Raw genomic sequence first — 25,153 nt, forward strand, 5'->3', positions numbered from 1 at the left:
TAAACTGTGTTTAATTTCTTCTTTTACCTGTGCACAGGATAAACAATGGGAGACTGCTCCATGGTTATCACATTTTGTGTTTAATAATTATCTGAAGAACTTGATAAAATTCAGAATCCTGTCTCCAGCCCCCAAGATTCTGATTGGTAATACCCAGCTTTAAGATACTTCTCAAGTCATTCTGATCCTAGCAGCTCCCAGATAAAATTCTGAGAAACTGCCTACACAAACAAATAATCCTGAAAGATAATAACATTTTATATTTGTATTACATCTCTTAACTAAGAAAAAGGGCTCCGCAGATACTCTACCTCATATTTCCAACAAGGGTCTAGAGCCAGGCACAAAAGCTGGTGACATTTGGTTTAAAAAATGAGGGGGGAAAAAAAAACAGTGGAGGTGTTTTTTTGTTTAGTTTTGGGGTTTTTATTTTTTGGGGTTTTTTGGGGGGGGTTTTGCTTAAGTACATTCTATGGTAAAACAAAGGTAAAAGATTCAATATATACTTTAGGAAACAAACTAAAAACAGATTTCAGAATTTCAAATTACTATAGTTAATATAATTTCACACTTCCTACTCGCAGAAGTTTAAGAAAAGAAACAGAGTCACGGTATAATTAAAACACATGGATGAACTAATCCTTCTGTTCCCACAGCTAAATTATGGTCTAAAACAATACACAGGCTAAATGCTCATCTTTATCAACCACCAGATGATTAGCAGAGCTTACCTACAGTACAGAGTAAGCACTGCTTCTAGAAGAGCTGTCCGAGGAATACCTGGGCCAGAATGACATAGATAAAAATATGGTACCACAACCACTGAGACAGAATTTCTGGGCTTAGGTCCTGGGACTTGACATTTTAACGAGATTCCCCGGTGATTTTTAAGTGCACTAAAGAATGAAAATCAGTGCTAAAGGAAGGAATTACTTGTAACAGAAGAATGAAGATAGCAGTGTAACACCCTTAAGTATATTAGTAAATGCTGTAAGTTGGACTTTATTTGCAAATTAAGACAATAATGTAATACCACTACCCACCTAATAAAATGGCTAAAATCCAAAAAAAACCCCGAGAACTATCAAATGTTGGTGAGAACGCTTAACAGTGTCATTGCTGGGAGGAATGCAAAACGGGTCAACCACTTTGAGAGACGGTTTGGTGGTTTCTTTACAAAGTTAAACACAGGCTTACCATAGGATGCAGCACCTGCACTCCCTGGTATTTACCCAAAGGAGCTAAAGACTTATATCTACACAAAAACCTGCACATGGATGTTTGTAGCAGCTTTATTAGTAACTGCCAAAAACTGGAAACAGCCAAGATGTCCTGCAATAAATGGCACATCCACAACAATTAATATTAGTGACAAAAAAGGACTTACCAAACCTTGGAAAGATACAGAGGAAACTTAAATGCATATTGCTAAGGAAAAGAAGCCAATTTGGAAAGGCTACATACTGGATGACTCCAACTCTATGATATTTTGGAAAAGGCAAAACTATTGAGACAGTAAATGATTAGTAGTTGTCAGAGATTATGAGAGGGAAGGATGAAAAGGTAGAGCGCAGGGCTTAGGCCAGTGAAACTACTCTGTATGGAGCTGGAATGGTTGATGCATGTCATTATGCTTTGATTAAAAACCAAAGAACTATACAACACAAAGAGCAAACCTTAATGTAAACAATGAGCGATAGCTAATAATAATGTATGAAATTTGGTTCATTAATTATAATAAAAAAAAACCCAAAACTATTTCAATCATTATGGGGCAGGATGTGAAACTGGCATTCTGTATTACATATATCCATACATTCTGCATCCCGGTGACTTTGGCCAAGGATCTAAGAAGCATTAGATCCTTAGTGCTTCCAGAAAGAGGACTTATTCTGTGTTGTCTGTAATCTCTGCAGACCAGATGGTGGTCAACGAAGATCAGCATTTTGCCAATTCTATATAATGAGTTTATAAAGCAAGACGTTAACAAGAGAAGCTGTGTATATGTCTGTGTGTCGGGGTGGAGGTGATTATATGAAACTCTGTATACTATCAGCTCAGTTAGTCTATAAATTGATACTTTAAAAAGGTCTATTATTGTCTTAATTAAAAATAATTTAAAAAAAACAAAAAACAGCAACTGTACAGCATCAGTTCACAGCAATACCAAGGGAAGGCTTCCACACTGATGCCTGGACTTTGTCACACTTTGAGAGCTGGCCAGAAAGGAGACAACAAACACACATAACTGTAACAAAAGAAAAAGCGGAATCCATGTAATACATCATAAACACATCAAGTTGAGCAGACCTGCAAGTGGAGATGCACAGGGCCTGCACACAGACAATCACATTACCAGCAAGCTTTCCAGCAGTGCTCAGAGCATGACACACACCAGAGCTGGCCTCCATCCTGGGAAGCAGTGGCCCACATCCTTGCTTCTCTTCATTTTCTCTCCTGAGAACTGTCAGCTCTAAATGGTCTTGACCCCCAGAAAAAAAAACACTGAAAGCTACCTCAAGGTCAAGCCCAGCCCCTACACTATTAGCACAGCCTTCCTGCCTTGGTGTGTCCTCCCCCATGGTCTACTGACAAAGCCCAGTTTACAAAGTCCATCCCTATGTCCAAGATCAATCAAGTTAGCTACCGGCAGTTACATGTCTAACCTGTGTGCCTCAGTCATCTGGACATCCTATCCTCAAAAGAAATACACAAGACTCTGCATTTCAAAGTCACCTCCTCCAGGAACCTTCCTAAACTCCCAGGGAATCTTGTTGGGTTCTGAACCCACCAAGCATCTAAGAGGCCCAGAGGGGAGCACTGAGGCCTGTTTGCCTTCCTTGTTCTGTCCTGGGGCATGGTGCTCAAAGCCAAGAGGGCCTTCTGCCATGAATAAAATAAGGGCCCAATACCAGCCTGTGAGAATGAAGTGGGCCTCTTCAAATACTGCCCAGCCTCCTTGCCACCTGAGGATGGGGATTGGAGGGCAGAGCACCCATGGAGCAGCCATTCCCCGGTGCTCCTTCTTCCAAAAGCCCTCAGCCTCTCAGCAATTATGGCCAATGCCTCTAAGCTGTGCCTGAGAACAGCTGCCTCAGGTAGGGCCCTGTTCCTTATCAAGTCTACGTGAGAGTACCTAAATGGACTTCATTTAGGGCTGGTTGGCACCTATGATGAGCTGAATTGTATATATCCCCCCAAAAATTCATATGTTGAAGCTCTCACCCCCAGTATCTCAGAATGTGACTGTATTTGGAGATGGGGCCTTTAAAGAGGCAATTAAAATTAAATAAAGTCATACAGGTGTGCCTATGCTAATCTGACAGATGTCCTCATAAGAAGGGGTGATTAGGACACAGGGACAGAGACACTGGGGATGTGTGCACACAGAGGAAAGAGTATGAGGTCATGGCAAGAGGACAGCCATCTGTAAGCTGGGAGGAGAGACTTCAGAAGAAACCAACTCTAACAATACCTCAATCTTGAACTTCAGCCTCCAAAATGCCTAAGAAAATAAATTCCTAGTTCTCAAGTCACCCAGGCTATAGTATTTTGCTATAGTGTCGACCAATCATCACCTAATAGACAAATGAAGGAAGAGACGAAAAAGCAATACTTGATAGCACAAAAAAACTCACAGAAGTATATTTGTGATTATTATTTGCATTCTCAATTTGTAGCACCCATCTATACCAGAACCTATGAAGTTCCAAGAATTCAGACACAATTTAGAGAAATAAAAAAAAAAAAATCTTGAGTATTAGCCTTCTAAAAGGAGTCAATAAAAAACATTCTTATATGGGAGCCTGGATGACTCAGTCAGTCAAGAGTCTGACTCTTGATTTCCAGCTCAGGTCATGACCTCAGGGTTGGGAGACTAAGCCCCACATCAGGCTCCGTGCTTGGCATGGAGTCAGCTTGTCCCTCCCCCTCTGCTCCTCCCCCTGCTCGCACTCTTTCACTCTAAAATAAATAAATGAGTAAAATATTTTTTAAAAGGTTCCTATAAAGAACAAGTTCTTCTAATATTTTGAGAATGTTAACTGGCTTTTAAAAATTAAAATTATAGGGATGCCTGGGTGGCTCAGTTGGTTAAGCGTCTGCCTTCAGCTCAGGTCATGATCTCAGGGTCCCACATCAGGCTCCCTGCTCATCGGAGAGCCTGTTTCTCTCTCTCACTCTGCCTGCTGCTCTTCTTGCTTGTGTTCTCTCTCTTTGACAAATAAAATATTTTTTAAAAAATTAAAATTATAAAGTAGCTGTGAGGTAATATAACCACTATATACTACTAGAAACCTAAACAAGTGCTTTTCCAATGGTAGTGTTTATACACAGCTCTACTAAGGCCCCTCTGGGATGCTGCACAAGACCCAGGGAGGTCAATCAGACATGCTCCCCTGGGAATAAGGCTCAGGGCACCTGACTTGAACTAACCTCACCAGCACAACTCCACTGTTGCCTTTTCTCACACTGAGGTTCTGTGTGAGATTCTGTTTGATTAACAATTCCACCGAGTTAAAAAATACATATGTGAAAACCAGTGGGCTAAGCCATTATTCCAGTTATTTCAAAATTTAAAATCAGGAATCTCATCTATAATTATCACAAACATGCAATAAATTATAATTATCTTCCTCTCTCGACAAAATATCTGAGTAAGGAAGGGCACATGCTCATCATTTAAAAATACATAACAAGGGTAGAGAATATTACAAAGAGCTTGAAGAGGAGTTTTTTCCCCAGATGCAATATATTATTACATAAAAACATAACATACTGTAATAGCAATGCTTCTACCAGTAATTCTGTATGCTTTACAGTCCTCTGTTGGTTAATCTTTACAGCATTCCTTTGTCGGCTGAGAAGGAAAGATGTTCCTTTCCATACGGTAGAAAACCGAGAATAAAGTTAGTAATATAAGAATAAATGCAGAAATCATGCTTCGTGCTTCTCAGGCAATGTGATGGAGCAGACCTGAATTGGAGTCCTTACTCCATCACTTCCTGACTGTTTATTAACACTCTCAAACTGCTTCCCCTCCATAAAAGGGGTTAATAGTTTTGTGAAGATTAAAGAAAACATTGTGTATAAAATGCCCAGTAATACTTTGTACATAACAGATGCTCAGGACATGCCTTCCCATTCACACCTTCCCTGCAATAACCCATGAGGCAGTCTTACAAAAGGAATGGATGAGCGCTTAGGAACATCGAGGAAGAGTGCACTGTGTGCATTATTTCCTTAAAGTACTGGACTCCTTTTACAAATGACGTTTTGACAGTGATGTTTAAAAGACTGCTCCTAGTTTTTACGGGCGACACCCCCCCCAATGCCCACAATCAACTCTTCTCAAATCCGTATTTTCCAACATGATGTAAACAGAAATGACCGCCCTTCCAGGACCAATTAGAATGAAAACAAATAGCAATGCTATATAAAATATCCTTTCATTATCAATTAAAAATAAATCCTGTGTAAGTTTAAAAATCTGTTTTTATTTTTAATATATTTTGGCAACAAGCTAATTTTTATCAATTGTTAATTTATATATTAATATTTAAAAGAATAATCTGTTTAGGCAAGAAACTATTCTTGTGACTCTAAATAAAAGAGTTAGGAAGATAAATCTAAGCCTAGCACAGAGTCAGATCTCAATAAATTATCTGTCACATGAAAGAAGGGAAAACCTACTACCAGTTTTACAATAATAGAAGGAAAATGCTGAGAATAACTAGAGAGATTATAAATGGAACTCTCCAATTAAGAAGAAGCTCAAGTACAAAGAAAGCAAATAACTTGTCTATAGTTATAAGAAAGATAGCAATATCAAGAAAAAAAAAACAGCCATCTTAAAGCCAAATTTACTTTTTTAATCATCTTTTAGACCCTACAGTTTATGAACATGGAGAATTGACCACTTAATAGGAAAAAAGATGACCCTACTTTTCTGTTTAGTTTTATATTTAATCAAATGCACCAATTACGCATAGCAATTAAGAAATGAGACAAATAAAAGACTCCAGCTATACAAACAAGAGAATTTGTGGCATAATATGAATATGATTTTCCTGGTCTTCATCAACAAATTAAATTGCTATAGATGATTTTATAATGGATAAAAGGGTAGATAAAATTAAATTTATATAAAAAAAACACAGCATTACTTAAACTTAAAAATCAACATTTTTTTTGAAAAATATGCATCAGGCCTATTCTATGTACTTCACATATTTTAACCTCACATATTAAATCTTTACCATAATCCTATGAAACAAAGAAGGGTGCTACAATCCCCATTTTATAAATGAGGAAACTGAGAGAAGTAAAATTAACAAGCTCAAGGTAACACAGCATAACACCCAGGTAATCTGGCACCAAAGCCCACACTCTTAACACCATGCTATCCTGTTTTAAACTGTATGATTATTTTTAATTAAAATGTATTTTATAAAAACCTAATACTAGTTTCCATTTAACAAGCAAAGATCAAGATACTTATATAATACTTACTAATATTTCTAGCTATATAGAATGAACATTTTATTTATGTAGGATTTTAGGAACACCTTTATTAAAAGACCACAAAATCCATAAAAAATTCACAGGTTACATACTAAAGACACAATTTTAAGGCATTTTCAGATGCTCTTCTATAGATGGTTTTAACTGATAAAAGAAAACCTACATATCCTATGGAAATTAGTGTTAGTCAATCTAAAGAGCCCATCATTAGCTCTCAAATTATTTAGGAATATATAAAAAAAGAAATGAGACTGCTTTAGATGCCATTGTTGGTATGCAATTAACATATTGTTTAAATATCAGTTATAATACCTTTTTACAAAAAATGTTGATCAAACTGACTTAATTCTAGAGAAGAGAAAAAATATGTGAATCATGATTCAAAACCAGTATTACTATAGGCCTGATAATCTAAAAGTGGTCATCAGACGAGTAATTCTGTTCAAACTTTGGTTATATCACCATTTAAAAAAGAAGAAGATAAAACAACCACAAGAGTAAGCAGAAAAGGAAATCCAAGTCTAAGATCATCCACATTTTTCTACCTCTGCTGACAAAGTCCATTGCCAGTACGTGCTGTAAAGAGAAATATTAAAGGATAAACAAATATTAAATATTAAAGGATAAACAAAACCTGTTTTTTGAACTTCTTCACACCTAATTCTTTGCTGCCTACCTGAAATCCATGCTTGCCTCTCCACCACGTGCTTAACACTTTTGGGGGCATGTCAATAACAGAAACGATGTCTCCCACCTACAAGGAAAAATTTTAAGTGAAATTTTTTTAGTCAAATTTTAAACCAATTGTTATGTCTAGAATTTAAAATCTGAACTAGAACAAAAAGTTAAAGTACAATCCTTATTCTCAGGCTAATTATTTCTGGAAAAACATAATACATTTTTCTGTAAAAAATTTAATAATCTTAACCATTTGTAAAGAAGAGGTCTAAAAAAAGTTAAGAAGCACGAAGATGGGGATCCAAGCAACATATGTGCAGGAACTTCAGAAAGCCAAATTTAGAGCATACGATTTTTGAATGCCAGGTGTCATACCACCATCATCACTTCTGTTAAAATATCGTTACTGTTACTAAAAGGGATCAGATCCACCTACAAGGGACAGTTTAAAGTACTCATATTTAGAACAACCATAGCTTTTATTAATAACATTTAGTGTACTGTTTTGAGCATTTGATATATTTTATTTAATCATATAACAAAGGCTTGCAATGTCTACAATCACCTGGTTACCCACAGTAAGTATAAAGTTGGATGACAACTATACTTTTTTCAATAGATGGTACAATATAACATTTTCACTTAATAGCCTATTTTCTTCACTCTAAATGACAAACTAGTGAGTGTATACAAACTTTTGCAAAATCATAAATACAAAAATCATAATGATAGTTTCAAACAATATATTGAATGGGAGTTACACTCTTCAACCAAAATAAGTTACGATTTCTAGGATACAACATAGTAAAATACTTCAGAACAGTATTACTATGGTATACATATTGCTTTAAGAATTTTTCTTTGTATATTAACAACTGATCTCTCAGGTCATGAAAGAGTTATCTTCACTTCATTTTTGCTAACAGACATGGCATGCATTCCTTTATGTATGGAACCTAAAAATTTGTATCATTTTTTCTTAAACCGAGCAACTGTTAGCAGTCTTTTTGTCTCTCATCAGTCAATATTAAAGAAACTTAATTCCCCTCCTTTTGTATCTGATAGCAAGAAATGTTCTTTTCACTTTTCATCTGTTCTTTAACTCAATCTTTGAACAAACAATGAGGAGAAAGTATCATTGGGTATCCTTTTTAGTACTAAAAACACAAAGACAAAAGACTGACTCTCAAGATCATGGAGATAAACAGGATAACAACTATGACTGAGTGTAATAAGCGAAATGTCAGGGATAGGAGTGCCAGGCTGGCTCAGTCATAGAGCATGCAACTCTTGATCTCGAGGTTGTGGGTTCAAGCCCCATATTAGATGTAGCGATTACTTAAATATAAAATATTTAAAAAAAAAAAAAGAAAGAAAGAAAAAAGAAATGTCAATCCAGGCTATTTGGGGATAGGTATTTGCACAGAGTAGGGAGAAGATAAAAGATGACTTCCTAAAAGAAATGGGAGATACAAGTTGAATTTTCAAGGATGAATATGGTCATTTAATAAAAATAGATGGCATTCCAGGCTGAAAGACAATGAAGTACAGGTAAAGGGCCTGAGTCTTTAGTCATTTACCTCTAAAGTCAATTCGTCAGGGGCCCGAGCAGTGTACCTCTTGATAACGTGGGCAGCACCAACAGCAGGAGTGTTAATGGATGATTCCTCATGAACTAGAAGATGATTTCCCTTATTATCAATCTATAACAAAGAAAATGAACTATGAGATGGTTAAAGACATGGGATTTACAAAAGTTTCTTTGACTACTCATAAAAAACATTCAATTTGATTTTGAGAAACCACAACCTGAAGAATCTTTAAAAAACTACTATTATATATTGAGTACTTAGTATATACCAGTCATTGTGCTGTGCACAAAATATAATTTAATTTAATCCTCATAACTCTAAAAGATACTTAACACCATAATCATCATTTAAAGATGAAGATGCTAAAGCTAAAAGAGGTTATATAATTCATGAGAAATTAAATAATTTGTCCAAGATCACACAGCCAATAATGGAAGAGCCAATATCTAAATGCAGGTTGGCTCTAAGTTCCATATTCTATTTTCCATCCTGTCTTCCAATTTCCACTGAGAGGACAGATCAATATAATTTTACATATGCAAATTAAGGAGAAATACCTAGCATATTTTCTGGATACTGTAATATGCAATAATTTTAAATTGGACTCTTCAAAAGGTGAATTATCTCTTGTTCATAAATAACTGAAAAATATTTTCAATTACTAAGTCAACTAAATACACACACACACACACAGACACATATATATAAACACACACTACATATATATATACATTAATACACTAAATACCAAAATAAGAGGTGCCATTGCAATTCACAAGATATATTTAAATTAGTTTACTGGATTCTCAAAGATAGATCTGAGATAAAAAATCCTTAACGTATCACTTTATCCTTCCAAAAAATAAAAATAAACTCCATTTCTTTGATTCCTGAAACTCAACAGCTATCAAAATTAAATTAATATTAAATTTCTGAAGTAGTTTAAAAATAAACTTTGATACGAGGTGAATTAGATAATACCTCCATCCAAGTAAGGGCAGGTCCACAATTGATCTTGTTGCCGGCAATTGCTGAAAGGCGGGACAGGTACGCCATAAGCATCTGAGTGACAGACTAAAGAGAAAGAAAAGATTCAGTGGTAAGTCAAAGTCAAGATATAGCACTCTGTTCAAGTAAATGGTATACACTGGTTTCTGGGGGCAAAAAATCTACAGATTTTTAGGCATTTTAATAGTTATAGGGGATTCTTCACAGAGGCTCAAGAGTTCCATTAAGTGAAACCACAGGAACTTACAAAGAAATCCCGTCTTGTGAAGAACTTGAACTGCTATCTCCTCGTCATCAGGGGTCATACTAGTTTATAGCTTCTAACCTTATTACTGTTTCTATTTTTATACTGAAAATATAAAAAAGATAATTATAGCAGAGACATACTTGGCCTTTTCTGCCCAGCCTCCTCCCCGCTACCTTGAAACTCTCCGGGACCTGTTGTAATCTTCCATGCATGCAGCCATGACAGGACAGCCACGTTCATGTGCGATTGCACACCATGGGTCCGTGGAATGTTCCAGGACCAATTAGTTGGCCTAACAAGAGTTACGGTAGGAATTAGGAATTACGATAGAAAATTTCAACTCATTCTGGTGGCTGTCTTAAAGAGAGAGAATAAAAACCTGGGAACTTTTCTTGGTGGCCATGTCCTGAGACAGCCTGAGAAAGAAAAATGTGACAAGTAGGTGGAGATGGGAAACGGAGATGGACTTCGAGGTTCCCTATGATAGAAAAGAATCTGTGACTTTAAGATGTTCCTGAGACCCTGCTGCTGTGTCAGTTCTTACAAGACTGAGGAGATCGCTACTTTGTCCTACCTACTTAACTGCCCTGGAATTAATTAGAAATTTGAAAGGGCTTCCCCTCAGGATGTGAAAAGTACCTGCACTCTTTTCAAGCATCCAATACAGCTGCTGAGGAGTCTAATGTCAAAACAATTCTTGTTCTTTTAAGAAAGTGTTTTGCTCTCCGAAATCTTTTTGGGTTTTCTGTTTTGGCATTTTGAAATTTCACTATAGTGTCCCTAAATGCATGTCTTTCCAGTCATCATACTTAGCACTTACTGGGCCCATCTGATCTGAAACATGACTTTCTTTAGTTTTAGGGAATTTCTTATATTAATTTTTAATTACTTCAATCTACTGTATCCTCATAGAACTCCTAAAAGAGGGAAGTAGGAACTTCAGGATCTATTCTCCGTGATTCCCATTATTCTCCCCCAACTTTTCATCCTTCTCTCTGTTCTAGGGCTATATTCTTAAAAAATTTGCTCTCCCAGCTCACTAATGCTCTCTTCATCTGTGTCCATGTTGCACACAGTCCAAATATTCAGGTTTGAGATGACTGAAATGAACCTAAATAAGCACATGTTCATTCTAAGATCTCTGATTTTTTTATTTTTATACAGCTCTGCTCTCATTCCATGGCTGATCACCTTACTTTCTCTCTGAGGACAGCCTTATTTACTCTTTTCAGTTATTTTATTTATTTAGCTTACACAATCAAGACTTCTAGTTTGTCTTCTTCAATCCTCTTGTACATGTTTTTTCTGCTGTATTTGCTCATCTCCATAAATCTTACCCCATCTACTCCCAAAGATTCCTCACAATTTTGATGGCTGTTCTTTTCTGATGTTATAAAGAATCTCTTCCCATTTAAATTTTTTAAAAATCTTTTCTCTTTTTACTAGAAGTATGGCAGGAGTGGAGGTAAGGGCACAGATACAGCATGTCATCATAAACTATGCCTTTCCTCTAATTATTAGTGAGGTCAACATTTTTCCCTATTTTTGCTTCCATATTTTATGTTCCCTTTAAAGAATGTCTGCTCATATAGATAGTGTGTTTATATATTATGAATTTTTTTATAGAATTACACTCCAAACCTACTTTAATTCTAAACATTCTTCAGAGCATTACTAATTTTTTTGTTATGAAATAATTAAATTATCCCAGGAATCATCCTGATTGTTCAATATAAGCTTTTATTTAGTATACACATAAAACTTTCTGCTAATTTATATACAGTGATTACTGCTCCAAGTATTAAATGCTTACCTCTGGACTGTCCTTCAGGGCATCAGAACGGGGAAGCTCTGAGAGTTGGGAGAATCGTCGGTCATAAATACACAAATGAAGATGTTTATCAAGTACCCGAAAATCTTCATAACTTCTTTTAACAATCCAACTTTTGCCCTATGGTAAGAAAGAAAAGAAGCTTTTCTACAATGACTTTATATTCATGATATTTTATATTTGCAAATGAAAAGCTCATCAACTTCACAGTAAATAGGTAAGTACTTAAAGATTTATTTACTTATTTAAGAGAGAGAAAGAAACCACATGAGCAGGGGCCAGGAGGAGGAAGAGGGAGAGAACCCTCAAGCAGACTTCCTGCTGAGCATGGAGCCTAATGTGAATGCCAGGCTGGATCCCACAACCCACAAGATCGTGACCTGAGCCAAAACCAAGAGTCAGACACTCAACCAACTGAGCCACCCAGGTGCCCAGGTAAATAGGTAAACTCTGAAATACCCTAGTGAGTTTTAGTACATTAAAATGTCAGTAAGGGAAAATAAGATAAAACGCTCCACTGACCATCTTTCTACTGCTGGCTGTAGAAAGTCCACTGGCTCTCTTTGGGAGTAATAACTGCTACATGGTAAGACAGCACGTGACCTTAAACCCACAGAAAGAGCCATAAAATAATTTTGGATGGGAGAATATTATCAAAAATTAAAGAAAAATAAAACAAAGTTATCGATAGTTATCACCAACATTTTCTAAGACTAAGACTGGAAAATCGAAACCACTGAAGTCCTAGTCAATACACATTCGATATGGATGTATTATCTAGAACTCATTATACCTCCCAACAATCACAGGCTTTCTTCCTCTCCTTGCCCAATCTCGCAAGCTCATCAAAAATGAAAATCCACTACAGAGCGTTATTTACTACATTCTACCTTCTAATTTTCTCTTGGCTCTATTACTTTCTGTAACCCAAGCTTTAGTAGGGATGAACATCTTCTCTTACTGCTAATGCTCCCTACCTTTGATCTCCCCTGCTCCCTCCCCACCAGTACAAAACACAAAGCTTATAAGGTAAACATTATCACAATTCCTTCAAAAACTCCCATGGGCAGCACTAGTGAGCAGGTCCCAAGTGCACACCCATTTAGTTTTGCAACTGAACCTAATTTTATACAGAGGCATTCACCTCATAAAAAATCTGGAAGGACTGCAGGAAATACCCATCGGAGTGACCATCTCAGAACTGAAGAAATGCAGTGTAGCTCTTCTCCATTTGCCCCAGCCTAAAGGGGCAGAAACAGAAGGCATCACTTCCCAGGAGAGAGATGTACTGAATTCTAACCACAGGTATATTAAAACTAACATGATAAACTTGTATTGTCCTACTCTGGACTGTAATTCTATACTGCATGGCTGGAGAACAATACTAATTCCCTGTCTGAGAGGGTTTACTAGAATGAAATAAGACAATACACGTGGCAGAGACTTTTAACGAACAGTGTCCTGGTCACTATTCTAAGAAATACTAGTTCGATGAGGCTGAAATAGCTGAAATGGGATTCAGTTAATTCTGATGATCAGCCTGAAATGGGAACCACTGATCCACAGGATAAAGTCCAAACATATTTGCACATATCACGGCTTTCATCCTCTGAGCTCTATCTAAATTTATATGCTGATCTCAGTCATTACTCCTCCATGTCCTTTCTTTGCTTCCAGTTATGCTCAATTACTTGCATTTATTCAGTTTATGAGATGTTCGCTCCCTTTCTTTCCTCCCTGATCTTTAAGTGCTGTTTCTTCTGCTATGAAAAGTCATTCTTTTACTCTTTGCTGAAGTAAGTTCCTCTGTTTTCTCAGTTCTACCACTGCCTTTGAACCCAAAGATTTCCTAAGTACCACAGGGGGTTAAATACTTTTTCTTTTGGATGACAAAAAAGAAAAAAAGAAAGAAAGAAACAACAAAGGCAGAAAAAAAATACAAACAGGATATAGTTGCAATTATTTTCTCTTTCATACACCTTTTTAAAATTATGGGACGCTTCAAATATCAGAAACATACATCAAAAAATTTATCACATACTTATGTCTCTATCACAGAGATTAAAGATACTGACTTTTTTGTTTCAAACTCTGGATATATTTTAGAAGAACCAATTATCATAGATACAAAGTCCCATTCTTTTGTGTTCCTCTTCTAAAGGTGAGGACAGGAGTTCATGTGCATTTTATAATGCATAAATGCATTTTATACCTCTAGTACACAGCAAGTATTCAGTGCATTGTCCAAAACAAGTAACAAAATTTTATTTCCTTCTCTATGGATCTAATCACAAATTAAGTAATTCACTCAAAATTTCAGATAGGTTATGTGAGAGAGTATCAATTAAAACACGTTTCAAATAAAAATAATTTAAGTTATCATCTGGACAAGAAGGTTTTACTGCCATGACCCACAGTATTTTAAATTTATCCACTCCATCTTCCTATTTGGGTTTGGCCTAAAGTGTTTTTTAAAAAGTGCATATGACTACTTAAGGTACAGCACTGCAAAGTCTAATTTGCCCAAGTAATTACCACAGCACGCTATTTACCTTATTTACATTACCTGCACAGATTCTGAAAATAAAAAGATTTACCTCTTGACATAAAGAAAGAGCTAAGAACTTGATGTTAGGATCAGAATGTCCCCACTGCGAGTCCTGGCTGTTTAAGAATTTAATGAAGTAAATTAATGTAAAGTGATTAGTAGAGTACCGGGAAATAGAAATGGCTCAGTACATGCCGGTTATTTCTATTCTTTATTGATTTAGAGAACTTGTTCGGGGCCAAACATAGTAAAATTAGAAAACAGAGTTTCCAAACAATTCCCCACAGTATTCAGCAGAACAAATGACTGGTCACCAAAAGCGCAGAAACTCAAAGGAAACACCACCATTACTGATTACCTTTAAGTACATCAGGGTTTCAAATAGGGAAGTAATGTATCTTTAGAGATCACAGGTTATTTTCCACACTGGCTGAATTACCAGTTCCAGCTATTAATTTTTTGCTTAAAAGAAGTAAGAAAGAAGTTGGTAGGGCTTTCTTACTTAAGACTTCTTCCTACAATATATTTAAAATCTATTTTTAAAAGAGGATTTTGTGCTTTACATTTGTTCTACAAGTTCAACTTTTCAGTTCCTCTGGCTCTGTCTTATCAAGCACCAATAAAAATAAGATGCCCAATGAAAACACATTGTGATTCAGTCATATTTCATATATCACACACACATTGTGTGTTCAGTCATATTTATCGTCAGGTTAAAAGTAAATCAGACTTTCAATTTCTTTTCCAGTATATAAAGAGCTTAGAGATTACCCCTCTGTCCGAACAAGTAAAAAGCTGTCCTAACAAGTAACAAACTGAAAAATCAGTAACTCTTCATAGATCCATGAGAGAAATGAGGTGACAGGGCAAACTGCTCTTCCCAGAACTGGAGAGACATAGAAGTCTAGAAAAAAAAAAAAAAAGAGCTAAACTCAATTATCTACAGTTCTATCTTTTAAAAAACAGCAAAATTAAAAAACAGAAAATTAAACCGAAGTAAACAGACTAAATAAAAAAATTATAGTAGAAATCAATAAACTTGAAAACAGGAAATCAACAGAGAAAATTAACAAAACCAAAAGCTGATTCTTTGGTAAGATTGATAAAATCAACAAACCTCTAGGCAAGCTAAGTAAAACAAAAAGAAGAGAAAACACAAATTACTAATATCAGAAATGAAAGAGAGACTATCACAACAGATATGAACATTAAAAGGATAATAAACACTATAAATAACTTCTATGCTCATATATTTGTTAACCTAGATGAAACTAACCCAGATCCTCAAAAGACACAATCTGACAAAACTTACACAAAAAGAAATAGACAATCTGAATAAGGCCTATATCTATTTAAAATATTGAATCAATAATTAATAAGCTTCCAAAAGAGAAAGCTCCAGGCCAAGATTCACAATGTTTGAATTATAACAAATATAACAAATATTTAAGAAATAAATACTTAAGAAAGAAATTATACTAATTCCCTATACTCTCTTTCAGAAGATTGAAACAGAGGGAATACTTCCCAATTCATTCTATAAGGCTAGAATTAACAAGCTACCAAAACAAGACAAAGACATTACAAAAAAAGGAAAACTGCAGAACACATCTCTCAAGAATACTGATGAAAAAAATCAACATTATTAGCTAATTGAATCCAACAACATGGAAAATAATTATATACCAAAATCAAGTGGAATCTATCACAGGCATCACATAATGCTGGTTCAACATTCAAAATTAGTTAATGAAATTAATCACATCAATAAGCTAAAGAAGTAAAAACACATGATCACATTGGCAAATGTACAAAAAGTGTCTGCAAACATCCAACACTCATTCATGATAAAAATTCTCAGTAAACTAAGGTTAGTGGGATACTTCCTCAACTTGATAAAGACTGTCTGTAAAATCTACAGTGGGTATCATATGTAATAGTGAGAAACCTGAAGCTTTCCAAATAAGATCAGGAACAAGGTAAGGATGTCCCCTCTCTCCACTGCTTTTCAACCCTGTACTGGAATTCCTAGCTAATGCATTAAGGCAAGAAAAGGAAATAGAAGATATACAAATGGACAAGGAAGAAATTAAACAGCCTTTGCACACAGAAGACATAATCATTTAGGTATACACTACAAAATAATTATCTAAAATCCTTCTGGAACTACTAAGTGATTATACCAAAAAGCAGAATACAAAGCTAATATACAAACAGTCAACTGCTTTCCTAGGTGCCAAAATGAATAAACTCAATTTGAAATTAAAAACACAATAGCATTTATATCAGCACCCTCCAAAAAAAGAAAAAGTTAAGTCTAAGTCTAAAAAACTATGTACAAGATCTATATGAAGAAAAGTGTAAGACTCTGGTAGAAGTAAACAAAGGACTAAAAAATTTGAGAACTATACCATGTTGAAGGATAAGAAATCTCAATATTGTCAAGATGTCTATTCTGCCCAACTTGATCAGGATTCACAGTGCTATGCCAATCAAAACCAAAGCAAGTATTTTTGTTAATATCAGCAAACTGTTTCTAAAGTCTGTATAAAGAGGCAAAAGACCAAGAATAGCTACCACAATATTCACAGAGAACAACAAAGTTGGAAGAATGACACTAAGTGATTTCAAGACTTATCAGAAAGCTACAATAACCAAAACAGTGTGGTATGGGCCAAAAAATAAAAACACCAATGTAACAAAATAGAGAGCCCAGAAGTACCTAAATATCATCAACCAAACTTTGACAAAAGAGAAAAGGCAATACAATAGATAAAAAGCCTTTTCACAAACTAGTGTTGGAAAAATTGGCAAAATCAACAGGCAAAAATATAAATATAGCCTTATAGCTTTCACAAAATCACTCAAAATGGATCACAGACCTTAATGTAAAATGCAAACAATAAAACTCAGAAAGTAACATGGGAGAATACAGATATGATCTTGGGTTTGGTGAGGGACTTTTTAGGATACAACACTAGAGGCAAAATCCATAAAAGAATTGATGAGCTGACCGTCAATGAAATAAAAATTTTCTGCTGTGTCAAGACACTACCAAGAAAATGAAAAAACAAGTAACAGACTTGAGTGAAAATCTTGACAAAAGATTTTTCTGGTAAAGGTCTATTATCCTGAATATACAAAGAACTCTTAAAAATCAACAATAAGAAAACAACTGATTTAAAAATGGTCCAAAGACCTTAACAGAGACCTCACCAAAAAGATACGTAAATGATCACTAAGTATATGAAAAGATGTTCCATATCACATGTTATCAGGGAAATGCAAACTAAGATGAGATACTACTGCACACCTATCAGACTGGCAAAAATCCAGAACTGGTAAAACCAAATGCTGACAAAGATGTGAAGCAACAGGAAATTTATTTCATTGCTAGTAGGAAAACAAAATGGTAAACCCACTTTGGAAGACAGTATGTCAGTTTCTTATGAAACTAAACATACCTTAGCATAGGTTCCAGCAACTAGACTCCTTGGTGTTTATCAAGTAAGCTAAAAGTTATGTCCACACAAAACCCCAACTTTAGCAACTTTATTCATGCTGAAATTTACAAGCAATCAAGATGTCCTTCAGCTGGTGGATGTAATGTGATGGTGTATGTAAACTGTGGTACATCCAAACAGTGGAATATTATCCAGCACTAAGAAGAAAGAAACCATGAGAAGACATGGAGGAAACCTGAATGCATATTACTAAGTGAAAGAAGCCAAGCTGGAAAAGCTATATACTGTAATAATTCAAACTATATGACATTTTGAAAAAAGACAAAACTACAGAGACAATAAAAATATCTGTGGTTACCACTGGTTAGGGAGAAGTGAAAGATAAACACAGCACAGAGAATTTTTAGGGCAAGAAACTATTTTGTATGATACCATATGGTAGGTATATATTATTATAAATCTGTCCAAACCCACAGAATGTACAACACCATGACTAAACCCTTGCTGACAAAGATATGTAGTATCAATTGTAACAAAGATACCATGTTGGGCGGAAAGATGTCCATAGTGAACAAGGTTGAGCATATGTGGGGATAAGAGGTATACAGGAACCTTGAACTTTTCACTAAAGTGTTCTGTAAACCTAAAACTATTCTAAAAAATATACTAATTTTTAAAAAGTAGTCATGTTTTCTTCTTTCTAAGCAGTATACCAACCAACCACAAAAATGCAAAAGAGCCTAGAAAAGTAAGTGGTGGTATGGTGGGGGACTGGATGTCAAAATTCATTTCCTTATACAACAGTGAACTGATTTCTTTCGATTTTTTAAAAATGTTCTTATCCCAGTAAAATCTGTTCTTTTAAACAGATTATCATTCACAAAATTAAAACCTCAATATAATTTGCAAATCATCTGAAACTGTTAAATTCACTGAGAAAATTCTAAATATAGTAAAATACCTCCCATTTTAGCAGATACGAAAGAACTTGAAATTTCATATGCAAAAATTTCATATGCAGGTTTAATCATCAAATTTCCAAATAAACTGAATAAAATACAATTGACCCTTGAACAACATGGGACACTGACCTCAGTGCACAGTCAAAAATCCACATATTGGGGCACCTGGGTGGTTCAGTGGATTAAGCCTCTGCCTTTGGCTCAGGTCATGATCTCAGGGTCCTGGGATCAAGCCCCATATCGGGCTCTTTGCTCAGTGGGGAACCTGCTTCCCTTCCTCTCTCTCTGCCTGCCTCTCTGCCTACTTGTGATCTGTCCGTCAAATAAACAAATAAAATCTTCTTTTAAAAAAATCCACATATTAAGTTTTGCTCCTCCAAAACATAACTTCTAATAGTCTACTCTGGAAGCCATGGAATAACAGAAAAAGCCAATAAGCATATTTTGTATGTTATATTGTGTACTATATTCTTTTTTTTTTTTTTACTGTATTCTTAAAGTAAGGTAGAAGAAAGGAGTGTTATTAAGAAAATCATAAGGAAGAGAAGATACATTTATAGGAATACACTGTATTTATTAAAAAAAAAAAAAAATCTAGGGGCTCCTGGGTGGCTCAGTGGGTTAAAGCCTCTGCCTTCGGCTCAGGTCATGATCCCAGGGTCCTGGGATCAAGCCCCACATCTGGCTCTCTGCTCAGCAGGGAGCCTGCTTCCCCCTCTCTCTCTCTGCCTGCCTGTCTGCCTACCTGTAATCTCTGTCTGTCAAATAAATAAAATCTTTAAAAAAAAAATCTATGTGTAAGTGGAATCATGCTACTTAGACTGGTGTTGTTCAAGGATCAACTACAAATGATCAGAATATTTTAGAAATTTACTTCTTTTATAAATAACAAAACAAAAACAATTCAAAAAACTCATTATGTGTATCTGCTTAAATTTTTAAACTTCTAATTTACTGCTAACTTCTAACCTTAATAGTTATTACTATCAAGTAATTTTTGTTATCCAACCAGTAACAAGATATCAACAATTCTCAATAAGGCTAAAACAGGATGAGAGAAAAAGAAATCACTAATGTACACAGGATCAAATTTCTAAGACAAAAATTTGTTCTTCTTCCTCCCATTACTGAGGACCTACACAGTAGGAGAACTGGAGGAAGCATTAGAAATGCCAGAGCATCAAATCTCTGATTTCTCAAAATTTATTTCTACTGAGAAAAATAAGTGTTACTGAAGTATCATTGAAATGGAATGTTACACACTAGTTTCAGGGGCACAACACAGTGCTTCAACAATTATAAGCATTACAAAATGCTCACCACAGTAAGTGTGGTTACCATCTGTCATCGTGCAATGTTACTACACTCCATGATTTATGTTATTTTGTAACTCCCTTCACCTATTTTGCCCATCTCACCAACCACCTCCCCTTTGTCAAACATCAGTTTGTTCTCTATAATTGAGTCTATTTCTGTTTTGTTTGTTTTGCTTTTTAGAATCCACATATAAGTGAAGCCATATGGTATTTGTACTTCTCTGTCTGACTTATTTCACTCAGCATAATCCCTCTAGTTCCATCCATGTTGTCACAAGTAGCAAGCACTCCTTCTTTTTTATGGGTGAATAATATTCCACTGTGTATATATACACCATAACTTCATCTGTTCATCTATTAATGGCTGCCTAGGGTTGATTCCATACCTTGGCTATTGTAAATAATGCTGTAATAAACACAGAAGCGCATGTATATTTTTGAACAAATACTTTTTAAAGTAAATAAATACATAAGTAAAATAATTATAACTTCATTCTGTGAGGAGATTAAATAAGAACCTACCTCAGGGAAGGTAGTCAGGAAAAGCCCTTCTGAGGAGGTGGTATCTAAACTCTAACCTGAAAACTGAGAAGGCACCAGACACAGCCAGTGCAGTGTGAACGGAGTTACAAGATGAGCAATATTCAATATTTTATAGTAGGAAAGGACTTAGTCAAACTGAATGAAAGTCAGCGTGACCAGAACAAAGAAATGAGCAGACTGTTATGACAGGATGCAGGAGAGGTAGGCAAGGTCCAGATCAGGTGGGACTTCCACAGGACTTGGTTAGCAGTTGGTGAAAATTTATTGAAGAGTGTTAACCATGAAGATAACATTTTCAATTTACATTTTACATCACTCCAGCAGTTTAAATGGTTCTAACTGATTATAGGATGCAAGCACAAATGCTAATCACAACATCCCAACAAGATATAGCACCTTGGGCTAGTTTGGTGGTAATATAGATGGAAAAAGACAAATTCTAGATATATTTGCTGTTCTTTCTGAGAACAGTCCTCACCCATGTCCTTGGAAGTCACTTTATCATGGAAAACTTAACTGAAAAAGAATAAATTCTCTCTTTAATGGTATGATGAAGTTCAATAAAAAAGAGTGATCTGAAAAGAAAATGAACTGATTTAACCTTAGCAGGGCCTTATCCTAGACAGAGGACTTTACATAGTTATTTAACACCTATCAGCAACAGTTTACTCACCTATAAAATGAAAACAGTAACACATTTCACAAGAGAGTTACAAGGTTTGGATGTTTAACAACCTATCTATATATTTTGTTCATACACAGATGCTCTACAAATGTTATTAGTCAACCCCACCCCTTAATAATGGCATTTTCTAAGTAGACTAAGCGGAGAAGATATTTAATACCAAGGAATGCATTTCTGATGGTGGAATTTCAAGCAGGAGATATTTCGAGGCAGGAAAGCATTCCCCTAAAACCAACTGTTTACCCCACCTACCAGGACATAAAGGAGCTTTCAGAGTACAGTAAATATTTATGAAAAACTTGATCCTCAGAAAAAATAGACTATTATATAATGATGAATTCTCATTAAAATACAAAGGTAGTTAATACAATCCAAACACAATAAACCATTCATTTCAACTGGTCTAAAACTTGAATGTGTTTCAATCTAAGGGACCATCAAGTTAAAATGGACTGCTATATACAAAGAGTATTCCATATGAACTTCATGTTAAAGACAAAACAAAAAACTATAATAGATACACTAAAAATAAATAGAAAGGAATCCAAACATAACACTAAAGAAGTCAAGTTACAAGGTAAGAGAATAAAAGAAATACAAAATACAAAACAATTAGAAAACAATTAACAAAATGGCAATGAGTACAAAATTATCCACAATTGCTTTAAATGTAAATGGACTAAATGCTCCAGTGAAAAGACAATGGCTAACTAAATGGATAAAAATGTAAGACCCATCTATATGCTGCCTACAAGAGAGTCACTTCAGACATAAAGGCACATACAGGCTGAAAATGAAAAGAAGAAAAATAATACCCCATGTAAATGTAGCAAAAAGAAAGCTGGCATAGCAATAATTGTATCAGACAAAATACTTTAAAACGAAGACTATGACAAGAGACAAAGAGAAGTATTACATAATGGCTGAGATAAATCCAACAAGATAATGAAACAACTATAAATAGCAGGCCAAAAGCAAGAAACTGACAGTAACACAATAACAATAGGGAACTTTAATATACCATTTACATTGATGGATACAGTGTCTAGACAGAAAATCAATAAGGAAACAATGACTTTAAACAACACATCAGACCAGATGGGCTTGACATACATATACACAAACACTACCAAAACAGCACAAGTTTTTTTTTCAAGTGCACATGGAACATTTCTCAGAACATATCACATGTTAGGCCACAAAACAAGTCTAAAGTAAGTGTTAAAAGACTGAAATCATATCAAGCACCTTTTCCCATCATGATCGTATGGAATTAGAAATCAATTCCAAGGCAAAAATTAGAAAAAAACACAATCATTTGGAGGCTAAATAACCAATTGATCAGTGAAGAAATCAAAGAAGCAGTGAAAAAATACCTGGAGAAAAATTAAAATGAAAACACAACTGTTTAAAATTTAAGGGAATAGCAAAAGCAGTTTTAAGAAGGAAGTTTAGACCAATATAGGCCTACCTCAAGAAACAAGAAAAATCTCAGGGCACATGGGTGGCTCAGATGATTGTCTGCCTTTGGCTCAGGTTGTGATTGAGCCCTGTGCTGGACTCTGTGCCCATCAGGGAGTCTGTTTCTCCCTCTCCTCCCCACTTGTGTTCTCTCTTGCCATCTCTATCTCTGTCTCTCAAATAAGTAAAATCTTTATATAAACAAGAAAAATCTCAAACAATTCAAACTTACTCCTATAGAAATTGGAAAAAGAAAAAGAAACAAAACCAAAGTTAGAAGACAGAAAATAATAAAGATCAGAGCAGATAAATGAAATAAAAACTAAAAATATGAGAAAAGATCAATGAAACTCGGAGTTGGTTCCTTGAGAAGATAAACAAAATTTTTAAACTTTTAGCCGGGGATGCCTGGCTGGCTCAGTTGGTGGAGACTGTAACTCTTTATCTTAGGGTTTTAAGTTTGAGCCCCATACTGGGTATAAAGATTACTTAAAAAATAAAACAAAAAGAAAAACAAAACAAAACAAAACAAAAGCAGACTAATCAAGAAAAGAAGAGGAAAGTCAAGTAAATAAAATCAGAAATGAAAGAAGTTACAACTTACATCCCAGAAATACAAAAAATTATTAGACTACTACAATTACACATCAACAAGTTAGACAAACTACAAAAAACGGATAAATTCCTACAAACATAAAATCTTCCAACACTTCATCAAGAAGAAACAGAATATCTAGACAGAACAACTACTGGTAATGAAATTCAATCAGTAATGGAAAAATTCCCAACAAACGGAAGTCCAGGACCAGATGGCTTCACAGATGAATTTAAAAAAAAAAAAAAAAAACCATAAAGAAGACGGAATACCTAGCCTTCTCAACCTGTTCGAAAAAACGGAAAAGGAAGGAATGTTTCCAAGTTCATTCTATGAGTCTAGCATTACTGTGATACCAAAACTAGACAAAGACACTGCAAAGATAGAAAATTACAATACCAATTACAATACCAATATCCCTGATGAATGTAAATGCAAAAATCCTCAACAAAATATTACACAACCAAATTCAACAGCACATTATAAGGATCATACACCACAATCAAGTGGGATTTGACAGGGATACAAAGATGTTTCAATAGCCACAAATCAATCAATATGATACACCACATTAACAAAATAAATAAAAAACCATATGATCATTTCAACAGATGCAGGAAATGCATTTGATAAAATTTAACATCCATTCACAATAAAAACTCTCAAAAAGGGGGAACAGAGGGAGCATACCTCAACATAATAAAGGTCATATAAAACATTACTACAGATAACATCGTACTCAATGGTGAAAAGCTGAAGGCTGTTGCTTTAAGATCAGTGACGAATCAAGAATGCAGTCTCACCCCTTTTATTCAACCAAGTACTGGAAGCCTTTGTCATAGCAATCAGAAAAGAAAAAGAAATAAGAGGAATTTTAATTGCTAAGGAAGAAGTCAAACTGTCACTATCTGCTGCTAACATGCTGCAAATATTTGTAACACTATACATAGGCAACCCTAAGGGCTCCACTGGAAAAAAACTATTAGAAATAATTGATGAATTTAGTAAAGTTGCAGATATAACATTAATATAAAAAGTCGGTTTCATCTCTATACACTAATAACAAGCTAGCAGAAAGAGAAATTAAGAAAACAATCCCACTTACAATTGCATCAAAAATAGTAAAATACCTATGCATAAATTTAATCAAGGAGGTGAAATAGCTGTACTCTGAAAACTAGAGGATATCAATAAAAGAAAGTAAAGAGGACATAAATAAATGTATAGGTACACCATGCTCATGCTTGGAAAATTTAATATTGTTTAAATGTCTATATTACCCAAAGCAATCTATAGATTCAGTGCAATCCCTATCAAAATAGCAAGAGTATTTTTCATAGAACTAGAATGAAAATTCTAAAATCTGTATGCAACCACAAAACACCCAGCCAAATAACCTTGAAGAAGACCAAAGCTAGAGGTATCATGCGTCTAGATTCCAAACTACACTTTCAAGCTATCGTAATCAGAACAGTATAGTACTGGCACGAAAAGAGACAGAACAGAGTAGAGAACCCAGAAATAAACCCATGTGTATATGGTCAATTAATCTATGACAAAGGAGCCAAAAATACACAATGGGGAAAGACAGTTGCTTCCATAAATGGTCTTTAGAATACTGGACAGCTACATGCAAAAGAATGAATATGGACCACTTCCTTATACCATATACAAAAATACACTTAAATAGATTCAAGACCT

At 35.1% G+C, this 25,153-nt stretch overlaps 1 protein-coding gene across 5 annotated transcripts in view; it reads right to left on the reverse strand.

The window, feature by feature from the left end:
* Window positions 1-25,153, reverse strand: part of ARHGAP32 (Rho GTPase activating protein 32) — a 281,739-nt gene that overhangs the window by 74,825 nt on the left and 181,761 nt on the right. For 4 of the 5 annotated variants that reach the window (XM_032868916.1, XM_032868914.1, XM_032868913.1 and 1 more), the window contains 4 exons: window positions 11,861-11,998; window positions 9,774-9,866; window positions 8,781-8,903; window positions 7,199-7,276 (listed from right to left, as the gene is read on the reverse strand). In XM_032868916.1, the coding sequence (XP_032724807.1) occupies window positions 7,199-7,276; window positions 8,781-8,903; window positions 9,774-9,866; window positions 11,861-11,998 (432 nt within the window). Of the gene's footprint in view, window positions 1-7,198; window positions 7,277-8,780; window positions 8,904-9,773; window positions 9,867-11,860; window positions 11,999-12,400; window positions 12,421-25,153 lie in introns of those variants that run through there. The other variant, XM_032868917.1, reaches the window with a different exon arrangement.

Source organism: Lontra canadensis, unplaced genomic scaffold (genome assembly GCF_010015895.1).
Source record: "Lontra canadensis isolate GAN:19392208 unplaced genomic scaffold, GSC_riverotter_1.0 scaffold36, whole genome shotgun sequence".
Lineage (NCBI taxonomy): Eukaryota > Metazoa > Chordata > Mammalia > Carnivora > Mustelidae > Lontra > Lontra canadensis.